General features: G+C 39.5%; 1 protein-coding gene across 1 annotated transcript in view; it reads right to left on the bottom strand.

Annotated features, from left to right (window-relative positions):
* ARMC2 (armadillo repeat containing 2) overlaps positions 1-13,032 on the bottom strand; it is a 119,551-nt gene that overhangs the window by 72,074 nt on the left and 34,445 nt on the right. Inside the window, 2 exon segments of the mRNA XM_043542755.1 lie at positions 318-410; positions 9,160-9,236. Coding sequence (XP_043398690.1) covers positions 318-410; positions 9,160-9,236 — 170 coding nt within the window.

Raw genomic sequence — 13,032 nt, 5'->3', positions numbered from 1 at the left:
AAGTTTGTGTAAAACAATATTCTGATTTTGCAATATTTTACACACAAGGTTGCCCAGGGGTCAATGCAGCACAAAATAAGGCATTTTAACTTTACACACACTTCTAACCTGCCTGTGAAAGATAACAAGGGTGTTTTCATATACTCCATTAAGGAAAGAAAACAACAACAATTTTGTATAAAAGCAACTTTAAATGGGTTGCCTTGCATGTAAGTCATGAGTGAGGAAATTCAAAATTAAGCCTTCCTCGCCATATTCAATTTGCTCTGTAAAATGTGTATTCACCATTACTGAAATATCCAAAAAATATTACCTACCATTCTCTAATTCATACATAATTGGTACAATCCTTACATTCCAGTAGTTTTCTTCCTCTTCTGTTTCATTTACTCTTGAGTCATTCTCTGAGCCTTCAAAATACATTTAAAACATAATCATATATTAGGTGGAGGTTTTAACTGCAGCACAAATAAACTTTTACAAGTATTTTATGCACCAGGTTAACTGAAAATGTTGCAATTTGCTAACTTCTGATTTGTCCCCCAATCCCAATTTTTTAAATTTAAACTCTCTCAAAAATAAACCCTTCAAACAGAAATCAGATTGGATGCCTTTCTAAAAGGTATGCTCTTGTTCAATCAGAAGCCGAGGATCAAGATCAAGCCTTCATAAAGCAGCACTGGTGAAATTCTATGGCCTGTGTTATATAAGTCAAACTGGATCATCATAATGGTTCCTTCTGGCCTTAAAATCTATGAATTTATTAACTCAATTTTCAAAATTGTGGTAAATAACTTATTATAGCATTATTATAATAGTGGCCAGATGTTGTCTTTGATTACAGGGATATAAGTTTGAAGTACGAATGAAGGAAGGACCATTTCCCTCAACTCAGAAATCCCATTCTTTACACCCGCCATCCAAAATCTAGCAGAAAAACCTGGACTAGGAATAATATGCCTTCATATGATCTGTACAGTGTTAATTATAGCCAGCTGATCAGAATGCTCAAGAGAATGTGGTAGTGCTATCCCTTTTGGTTCAAGCAGTTAGACAATATTTGCTGAGTCATGGGTTGTTTCTATTAGTAGAAAAAATTTATGAGAATAAGGTATATTCTTTGAGGCAACCATTATTTACAAACGTTAGCCAATATATATGTTAGGCATTGTATACACCACATTAATAGGTATTAATTGCACGGTATTAATAGAAGATACATTATATATATTTGTAAGTGGTGGGAAGTTATGTTAATAGAATGTATTATGCTCTCCCAACAATTCTGTTCACCCATGTCAAGAATACCACCATATTTTGCAAAGCTGAAGTCAGCTTTGAACTTGAAAATAAGAAACTTGTCAAAGGCAAAATACATTAATGTTCTGCCCCAGTACAAACGGGGGAGGTACCTTCCACAGTAGTCCACAGACTAGTACGTGGACTACTAGTATACGAAAGAAAGATAAGGAAGGTACGGAATAACTGGGACAAACTGGTGAGTTGGATTTTAGTGATGTGTAGAGAGTTTTGTAACTTGTAAAATTGTCAAAAAAATGGGTGATCGGGCAACAAAATGGCAGGTAAAATTAAATTTTGATACGTGCAAAGCAATGCACATTAGAAGACAAAATCCCAACCATACATACAAAATGATGGGATCTAAATTAACTGTTACAACTCAAGAAAGATCTCAGAGTCATCATAGCTAGTTCTCTAAAAATATCTGCTGAACATTCAGCAGCAGTCAAAAAAACCTAACAGAATGTTAGGAACGTGGTAAATAATATATCATAATACCACTACATAAATTCATGGTATACCCACACCTTGAATACCATGTACAGTTCTGGTCACCCTCTCTGAAAAAAAGATACGTTAGAATTGGAAAAGATACAGAGAAGGGTAACAAAAATGATTAGGGGTATGAACAGCTTCCATATAAAGATGGATGAAAAAGACTGGGACTGTTCAGCTTGGAGAAGAGACAACTGGGGGCGGAATACGATTCAGGTCTATAAAATCATGAATAGCATGGAAAAAAGTGTTATTTACCCCTTCACATAACACAAGACCCTAGGGTCACCCCATGAAATTAATAGGCAGCAGATTTAAAACAAACACAAGGAGTACTTCTTCACAGACCACACAATCTGTGGAACTCATTGTTAGGGGATGTTGCGAAGGCCAGAAGTATAACTGGGTTAAAACAAGAATTAGATACTTTCATGGAGGATAGGTCCATCAATGGCTATTAGTCACTATGGTCAGGGATGCAATCCCATACTCTGGGTGTCCCAAAACCTCTGACTGGCAGAAGCTGGGACTGGACAACAGGGGATGACTCACCTGATAATTGCCTTGTTCTATTCATTCCCTCTCAATCATCTGGCACTGGCCACCGATGGAAGACACCCCTGCCGCCCTACAGCTCTGTTGCTACCTGGCCTGGCAATGAGGCCTGTATTTTGTGTGCTGGCTCCTGTCATCTCAGCTATCTTACTCCAAAAATGAACTTAACTGCTTCTTACATTTATCCTGAATGAAATGCAGCTGTAATACCCACTGGCTTCACTGAAGTTTCACCCAACCTCCATTATAACAGTAAATATCCAAAAAACACGTGAGACTTCCAAAGCAGACTGTGAAGAACTTCAAAAAGATCTCACAAAACTAAGCGATTGGGCAATAAAATGGCAAATGAAATTTAATGTGGATAAATGTAAAGTAATGCATGTTGGAAAAAATAACCCCAACTATACATACAATATGATGGGGGATAATTTAGCTACTACTAATCACGAAAGAAATCTTGGAGTCATCGTGGATAGTTCTCTGACGATGTCCACGCAGTGTGCAGCGGCAGTCAAAAAAGCAAACAGGATGTTAGGAATCATTAAAAAAGGGATAGAGAATAAGACAGAGAATATCTCATTGCCCTTATGTAAATCCATGGTACGCCCACAACTTGAATACTGCATACAGATGTGGTCCCCTCATCCCAAATAGGATATACTGGCATTAGAAAAGGTTCAGAAAAGGGCAACTAAAATGATAAGGGGTTTGGAACAAGTCCCACATGGAGAGATTAAAGAGGCTAGGACTTTTCAGCTTAGAAAAGAGGAGACTAAGGGAGGATATGATAGAGGTATACAAAATCATGAGTGATGTGGAGAAAGTGAATAAGGAAAAAAGTTATTTACTTGTTCCCATAATATAAGAACTAGGGGCCACCAAATGAAATTAATGGGCAGCAGGTTTAAAACAAATAAAAGGAAGTTCTTCTTCACGCAGCGCACAGTCAACCTGTGGAACTCCTTGCCTGAGGAGGTTGAGAAGGCTAGGACTATAACAGGGTTTAAAAGAGAACTAAATAAATTCATGGAGGTTAAGTCCATTAATGGCTATTAGCCAGGATGGGTAAGGAATGGCGTCCCTAGCCTCTGTTTGTCAGAGGGTGGAGATGGATGGCAGAAAAGAGATCACTTGATCATTCCCTCTGGGGCACCTGGCATTGGCGACTGTTGGTAGACAGGATACTGGGCTGGATGGACCATTCTTATGTTCTTAAATGTTAGGTTTGTGATATCAAGATATAATTCCACATTACAACACACAATATAAATGTTTCTCTCCCTGAGACTTAAGCTAAATGGAGTGTTTCTTTGGTGGTGGTGGTGGCATAGTTGCTCTCTGGAGTACCTCAAAACTGAAGTGGAGATTTTCAAAAGTACCTCAGGGATTTAGAAACACAAGTCTCATTGATTTTCAATGGGATTTGTGCTCCTAAATCCTTTAGGTGCTTTTGAAAATCTTATTACTAGCTCCAATGGTGACATCTTGAAGGCAGCAGTTGACTTGCTCTACAGGAAACAGAAAAAGGTTCAGAGAGGATGGCTACTAAAAGAGAGAAGAGGATTTTGAGAGGATTAAAAAAAAAAAAATCATATTGCTAAGGCTCCTGAAAATTTTCTTGGACCTTTTTATTGGCTAGTTTCAAGGTGAATGATCTGTAGTATATTACCTTAGCTAATGGTGAACCTCAAATATCTGAGAATTTTCAAACGTAATATTTTGTCTCCTTTACTCCATTAATATAAAATATCCTTAAAATACTATCCACAGCCCAGAGGAGTGGTATCTAACAGGTGACTGAAAACTGAACCTTGAATTAAGTTTTTTCACTTCCCAGATTGACAGGAATTAGGTGCAGTGTGGAGTTGGGGCACTTGCTTCTTAGGGGAATTTTGGAAAAAAATAACTCTAAATTGGTTTACAGCAGCATCAATTGACCAGAAGTATAACTCACTAAGTTCCAAGCCTCTTGGCCAGAGAAGAACGACACTGAGAAGGCAGTGAGGACCATACTTAAACAAAGAGTAGATTGTACATAATGACAACCAAAAACTAAACAAGATCTCCATGAAGGTGCAGTGAGTTCTATCAAATTCTCTGCAGACATGAAACCTGCAGTCTAGACTCCATCAGATTGTCCCACATCTTCTGGCCTCCTTTGATTCCATTATGAAAAAGGGTTGGATTGGTCAGATCCCATGAGCAAAGAACATCCCCAGCATGGGGAAGTCCTTAGCTGGTACCGTGGCTGTTCCAAAGCCCGCTGAAGTCAGTGGGAACCTTTCTATTGACTTCAGTGGGCTCTGGATCAGGTCCATAGAGAGAGTTCCTCCCTTATCACCCTTGCACAGAGAATGAGAGGGGGTGGAGAGGAAAACCAAGGAGAGGATCATCAGTAAGTGCTCTGGCTATTCTCTCCTGATGGACAGCCTCTTAGGGCTATTGTAGAGCCAGCCTGCAGTCTCCCTGCACTCTGCAGAGCAGAGACTGGATGTAACAGGAAATGTGGGTCATTATTTATTAAAGTCTTGTGGCATGTTTCTCTTATTCCAAGATTATTCAAACTCTGTTGTAAATCAGTCTTTTTTTATCTCAATGTTTTAATCACGGAATCCAAAGAAACAGTTACAATAAATTTCTAGTTCAAGATAACTTGTAGGATTTACTTTTTCAAAAAAAATAGCTGGAAAACAAAGTTCAGACATTACTTGGTTGAATAAAGTGATCAAATCTGTAAATACCAGAGTATTAGACAGACAAGATGGGTGAGGTAATATATGTTATTGGTCCAACTTCTGTTAGTGAAAGAGACAAGCTTTCAAGCTACGCAGAGCTCTTTTTCAGGTCTGGAAAAGGTACTCAGAGTCACAGCTAAATACAAGGTGAAACAGACTGTTTAACATGAGGAGTTAACACATTCGAAGGGACCATTCAAAGCAATTTACTCTGTTAATACCCCTGAAGTCACAGGACTAAAAAGGGGGCGGGTGGCTAGTGGTTTACAGATTGTTGTAGTAAACCATAATGCCAGTGTCTTTATAAAAAGACCATGATTTTTAGTGTCTAGCAGTTAGGAATTTAAGCTTCCAGGACTATCTTTTGATAGCGTTGTGCAGGCTTCCTTTGAGGATGAGAACTGAGAGGTCAGATATGGAGTGATCATTTTGTGAAAAGCATTCACCCATGGGTCATAGGGTATTTTTGTCTTTTACCATTTTTCTTTCAGAGTTCATTTGAGAGCATAGTGAATGTCTGGTTTCACCCATAAAGCTCTCATTGGGGCATTTAGCACACTGGATGAGGTATATCATGCCTTGCGATAGGCATGTGTAAGACTCATGGATCTTGAAAAGTGTATTGGGAGGGTATTGATTATTGTAGCAGTGGAGATATGACTGCAGGTATAATATCTGTTATAGTAGGATCAGAAGAGAGGGTTCAGGAAAGATTCCTTTTAGGATGTGGTCACCCTAAAGTGTGGGCTGTAATTGTTTAGTGATACCCCATAGGGGGTTCCAGTGTGGGGTAGTGGGTGACAACTATTGGTATGGAGCCAAAGAGGTTTTTTCCCCTGTATTGAAGTATGCTCTCTCAGGGTATTTGGATGGTCCGTTCCATGATGCAATCTACTCCTCTCAGGTGGAGTGTCCTTGTTTGAAGGCGGTTTTAAGTATGTATCACGGACTTTCTTCCTGGAGCCTATTCTGTGATATCTGAAGGCCTGGCTGTAGATAACAGATTTTTTTGGTGTGTTTGGGGTGGTTTCTGGATCTGTAAATGTGTGTTAACTACTTATGCTAAACAATCTGTTCCAGCATGTATTTAGCTGTGACACTCTGAGTATCCTTCCCAGACCTGAGGAAGAGCTCTGCGTAGCTTGAAAACTTGTCTCTTTCACCAAAGGAAGTTGGTACAATAAAAAAATATTACCTCACCTACTTTCTCTCTCTAATATTCTGGGACCAACGTGCCTATGGTGACATTGTAAACACCAGAGCACGTATAATTTTACTTGACAGACTCCTTACCTGATCAGAAACTGTCTCCTGACAGCATGTGCAAACTAATGTAAGAATCTGCACAGTTCATTCATTGTATAAATCTTAGTGTAGTAATTATTTTACAAGAACAGAATATACAATATAATAATAACGTAAGAGTTAAGAGGCTTTCTTCCTGGGATCAGTGTCTCAAGCCTTAAATCTGTGCGTCTGTGTTGAGAGCATTTGGTTGGGTGAAACAAGGAGGATTAAGATTCATAACTGACCATTTTAAATGGTTTCACTTTTAAAAATCAAAATTCTGTAGCTTAATTTTCACTATTCAATGTACCCATTGTAAAAATTTATAATATCTATTTCTAGGACTTATGTAAAATGGCTGCTGTTTCATGTGAAATATACTGGACAGATAGGATTTTTAAAAGATTATTTCTTTTGCAGACTTTTTTCATTCCCAAATGAAATGAGCTGATAGTATTGTTTAGGTTCCAAATGACTAGTAGCTCATTTATTAAACACTGCACAGAATTTGCCATGAAGGGAAGCTCTGCTCTGAACAATGTAAGAGAACAGAGGTGAAATATGAGTATTAGAAAAGTTCACAGTGCTGCTTCCTGCCACAGTCTACATGCAGATGAATTACTTTTCCTCCGCCCTTATGATTCTGACACCCCATCCCTGAATTCATGTAAAAAATTTGATATTGCAAGAATGCATGTAGCAACTTTATACACCTGATTAGTCCCAATGAATAAGATTATTTGTGTGCATGTTTGCAGTGTGAGGGTAAAAGGTCACACTAAAAACTAAAATATGCTGTAAATCTAAAAGGCTATTCAGTTTTCATCAGAGCAAAGAGTAGTCTCTCTTAAATCTTGCATAATGACAGGTTTCAGAGTAACAGCTGTGTTAGTCTGTATTCGCAAAAAGAAAAGGAGTACTTGTGGCACCTTAGAGACTAACCAATTTATTTGAGCATAAGCTTTCGTGAGCTACAGCTTCACATCCGATGAAGTGAGCTGTAGCTCACGAAAGCTTATGCTCAAATAAATTGGTTAGTCTCTAAGGTGCCACAAGTACTCCTTTTCTCTTAAATCTCTCACATACACCAAAAAAACATGGAATCCAAAAACCAAAAGTAATTTAATTAAAACCAGGTATTTTCATACTACATGTTTCCACAATACCTTTTGAACCTCCCTGAAAAAAAATCATAAGTAGCCTTTAACATGCTATATTAATTCAAACAACAAAAATTAGAAGCACAAAATGTTGTGATTATTCAAAAAGACAACAATATAAAAACAATAAGGCTTTGTATTTCTCAGTCTTGAAGATTTTTTTTTACAATGTTGGTGAAAATTAATAGTTTCAGTACGTTAGTGATAGTCCTTAATCTTCTGTGTAAATTATGATTCAACGGGATACCGATACTCAAGCAAAAAGTTCAGCAAAAAAGTTTGCTGTCTCAGTGGTTTATAGGTCTTAACCACAGCTTCGCATTCTGGTCACAAAGAAATGACATTAAATCGCCTGCATTTATTGGTTGCTGTTTTTAGCATGTAAATACAAGAGCCTTAGCAACACTGAGTTTTAGAGAGGGACACAGTACCTGATTAATCTTTTTAGCTTCTTTACAGAATACCCTCTGCCCACAAGCACACTAAACTTAAAATATACTATTTCCTCTCTAAAATGTTATAGTTAAAAGCGTATCGCTGAAGTCATATTTGAAAATATCTACATTTCAGTGAGAGATTTTTTGTTGTTGTACACAAATCAGAAGGGAAATGTAAATCTGAGTTGATATTGGTATCCCATAATTTATTCTGGAGATAGCCGAAGACCAAATGTGTGTCTGACCTAACAAAACTGAAGCATTTTATTTTATTAATAGGGTTCTTAATCAACTAAATTTGAAAATAAAAAGTTCTGCTAATTCATATGGCCTTTTCCATAACATATACAAATTTATGACACTTATGTACATGTAAAACATGAGCAACAAACTGCTGATCACTTCCTGTAAAACCATGAGCACCCACAACTTCAACTGAAGTCACTGCAAGCAAAGTGAAGTGCACCTCACAGGAGGCACTCAGCATCTTCCAGGATCAAGCCCATACTTAAAGAAATATAGCTTTAAAAACCAGCAAAACAGCTGCTGTACGTTTACCAAGCACTTGTAACTGTGTACTTTTAACTTGCATGTTAAAAATATTATAAGAGAAACGTTATTTATTGACTATCTGATACGCAACTACAACAAAATTCACACACACAGAAAAAAAGTTGAGGGCCATAACCTCAGCTGGTGTAAACTGGTATAGCCTCATTTTGCCCTAGGTATTCATACCCTTTACACTGGTGGTCCAAATTCTCAAGGCAAAATATAAGAAAATTAGTACTTCTGAAACATCAGGAAATCACGTTTAACGGCTCTAAAGGTCAAATCTATTAAATCTCAAATATTATTCTTCTGGATCTAAAAAAATTTTTAACATTTTTTAAAAAGCACTGTCCAGTGATGCATAAAGAAACGAAAAAAGGGAAACATAGAAATTGAATGATTTCTGCTTGTGTGAACTTCCCATCTGCAAATGCAAGTAAGGTCAGGCTTGACAAAGCCCTGGCTGGGTTGATTTAGTTGGGGATTGGTCCTGTTTTGAGCAGGGGGTTGGACTAGATGACCTCCTGAGGTCCCTTCCAACCCTGATATTCTATGATTCTATGATTAAGTGTTGTAAGCAAAGAAAAACAGGACCAGAAAAATGAACTGAGAAGAGATTTCAGAATATTGTACCTGTTTTGCTTCCTGATTTATTCCAGCCACTGCTGCTTGGATTTGATGAAGCCTTGTCACCATTTTTAATTTGGTCACTAAAAGAAATAGGCACACAAAAAAAATTCTACTAAAGTACAATAACCAAAATGTTTCCTTCTCCAAATGCAATACATAAAAGAACACTGTACACTATAATTAATAAGTCAATATATTTTTACACTTTCCAGTTAAATTATTATTTTGACCATTCATACAAATCAATTATATTTAAATAGAAAACTTTCCATGACATTTAAAAAGGAAAACACAAAAATAATAACACATTTATGCCACAAGATGTCACTATTATGGAATGTAAAAACTGATGTGTTTCTATTTGTAGACATAACACTGAAAGCTGAAGAAACATACTTCACACAGATCTATTTTTTATTGTTATCAAACTAAATTTGGACTCATCTAATTTTAAAACTTGTAAATTCAGCATTTTACAAAGCCTTAATATAGGGAATATGATAGAGCAGGCGTGGGCAAACTTTTTAGCCAGAAGGCCACATCAGGGTGCGAAACTGTATGGAGGACCGGGTAGGGAAGGCTGTGCCCCCCAAACAGCCTGGCCTCCTTTTCACCCCCTCCCACTTCCCACCCCCTGACTGTCCCCCTCAGGACCCCCCCCAGCTCCTTGTCCCCTGACTGTCCACTCCTGGGACCCCCCGTCCCAAATCGCCCCCCCCCCCAGGACTCCCATGCCCTATCCAACCGCCCTGTTCCCTGACCGCCCCGTCACAGGACCTCCACCCCATCCAACCGCCCCCTGCTCCCTGTCCCCTGACTGCCCCCTGGAACTCCCGACCAAACCTCCCCACCGCCACACGTGTGCCACTGTCACCCCCTTACCATGCTGCTCAGAGCAGAGGAGGGGCCGGGGACTAGCCTCCCAGGCCAGGAGCTCAGGGGCCAGGCAGGACAGTCCCACGGGCTGGACATGGCCGACGGGCCATAGTTTGCCCACCTCTGTGATAGAGTGATTTGTGTTTATCAAAATAGTTTGTGAGCTAAAAATTTGTATTGAATATAACAGCATTTTTCAAAGACTGGGGGAACAACTCAGTTGACCAACATTCGTCAGTGGAAAAGTTCTAATTTCCAAGTCTCTGAGAGAGCTATTGCTCATTGCATATAATGACTGTTCTTTTTGTCCATATACTACTGTAACCGCACCACCTAGCCCCTGGTTTGTAAAGCAATTTTGAACATAACAGTTATATTGGGTCAGACCAATGGTCCATCTAGCCCGACATCCTGTCTTCCAACAGTGGCCAATGCCAGGTGCTTCAAAGGGACTAAACTGAAGAGGTAGTCATTGAGTGATTCATCCCCTGTCCTCTCCTCCCAGCTTCTGGCAGTTAGAGGCTAGGGACACCAAGAGCATGCAGTTGCATCCCTGACCATCTTGGCTAATAGTCATTGATAAATTCATGGAAGATAGGTCTAACTAATTCTTTTTTGAACCCTGTTATAGTTTTCTGGCTTTCACAACATCCCCTGGCACTGAGTTCCACATGTTCACTGTGAGTTGTGTGAAGAAGTACTTCCTTTTGTTTGTTTTAAACCTGTTGCCTATTAATTTCATTGTGACACCCCGGTTCTTGTGTTATGTGAAAGAGTAAATAACACTTCCTTATTCACTTTCTCCACACCATTCATGATTTTATAGACCTTTATCATATCCCCCCCTTAGTCATCTCTTTTCCAAGCTGAAACATCCCAGTATTTTTGCATAATGCTATTCTTTGATGTGTAAAAATTCCTATTCATTATGTGATCAGTTTTTGTTTGGACAAAAAGGAAACTAATGCATGATTTCAGCATCTGCGTTCTGTTGTGTTTGTCATAACTCTATCTACGTGCCAAAATTGCATTGATATTTAAAAACACAAGTAGTAAACTCCCATTAAAAAGAGAAAGTTTCTCTTCTTTAGATTCCTATTTATTTATCAACGAAGACATCATGGTCAAGGTGGTATACATCTATGTTTTCTATTTTCAGCATGCTTTTAAGTTAACACATTTTGTTCCAACTATAGCTCACATACTGATACAATTCATCCCCTTAAATGTCCTTCATATAGAGAATAGAGATGTGCAAACAATGCTATTGGAAAGGTCTTATCTGTTAATTGGACTTCTCTAAGGTTTAAAGTTAAACACTTATTTAAGTATTTTGCTGGTTTGAGGCCTAAACGCCCGTCAGTCCAGATAGTAGATAAAAGTTACTCTATCAACAGATGAAGACAGAATAAAAAACAAAACTTTTGTAAGTTTACTCGGCCTACGAAGTGGGCTAGACTGGCTGACTCTGCTTGATTAGATACTTCTCAGGAAATTATGTTATAGTGGAGCACCGGTTCCACGTTAGAAAGAGCTGCTAAAACTTAATTATTTAAAGGACAGCTTTTCCAGGGGCATGTCTACACCATAAACTTAAGTCGACCTATGCTAGATCAACTTACAGCCACTGCAGTAATTACTGCGATGGCTGATGTCCACACTGCCCTCCTGTCAATGGTGCGTGTCCTCACCAGGAGCGCTTCCACCAACTGAAGAAGGGGACAGTGGGGAGCTGAGAGCTCTGCCAGGAGCGGGGGGCAGCCACCTGGGCTTCTTGACTCCCTGAGCAAGGAGCAGGGACAGGGGGCAACCAGAGCCCACCAGGCTTTCTTGTCACTTTCACGGCTCCAGCATAAAGCCCTGAAATTGACAAGAATGGCAGCCAACAGCTGATGTAAGTAAGGCAGCGCCCCCATAGACACTGCAGCGCCCCCATAGACACTGCAGCGCCCCAACTACACCAACATAAGCCCTACACCTCTCCTGGAAGTGGAGTTATGTCGGCGTAGTAGGGCACTTACATCGGCGGGAGCAAGGCTGTAGTGTGTACACTGACATATTTAGGTCGATATAAGCTGCCCTGTGTCAACCTATGTAGTGTAGATCAGAGCTAGACGCTCTAAAATCCTCATTCTTACTCAGATTCTCTTGAAATTTGCTGTGCCTCATAAGCGTGCTAGGTAGGGTTAGGCGCCCACATTTATGATCTTGGGAACCCCATGCTCAATAGATACAACTCTCCCTCCAAACACCAGCATTTTACAAAATCAACAGGTTATAAATTTTTTTTGCACACACCTGCAGCTCAGACCATGATGCTAATCATCTCCCAATTAAGCTCAATCTCTCTGCATGGATCTCAGGTAGTGCATGGCACCCACTACCCCTTAAGGGAAGCAATATTGAAAAAGTTAGAAGAATTTGACTGTTTAGAATGGCATGTACCAAACACTCGCACACCGAAGTTACTGAAGTGAGAGAGTGCAGCAAGGCTAGGAAAGAGGGTTTCTAGGCAGCCCATTGTTAGATTATGTGGGTAGCTCAAGGGGACATGCTGTGGCACTGGCCACTGAATCTGAGCTACCCCCACGCACTGTAAATTCAAACCCTACCATTGGCAGAAGTCTGAGAATGATCTATAGGAATGATGTTACTTTACTACCTGCCTCCATACAGCAGATTTTTACTTTTGGGAAACATGCTCCACTACTCTGTACAGCTAATTTAGAAAATACACAACTATTTTCTGAAAGAGAAATTACACGTACTCTATCAAGATATGATTGCTGGGCATGTTGCTACTTTTTCACATAGGGGACTATAATAGCAGAACCTCACAGAATCACAGAATAACAGAGTTGGAAGGGACCCCTGGAGGCCATCTAGTCCAACCCCCTGCCCAGAGCAGAACCAATCCCAACTAAATCATCCTAGCCAGGGCTTTGTCAAGCCTGACCTTAAAAACTTCTAAGGAAGGGGATTCCACCACCTCCCCAGGTA

The sequence above is a fragment of the Chelonia mydas genome, chromosome 3 (assembly GCF_015237465.2).
Source record: "Chelonia mydas isolate rCheMyd1 chromosome 3, rCheMyd1.pri.v2, whole genome shotgun sequence".
Classification (NCBI taxonomy): Eukaryota; Metazoa; Chordata; order Testudines; family Cheloniidae; genus Chelonia; species Chelonia mydas.
This window is presented reverse-complemented; position numbering and strand designations above follow the sequence as displayed.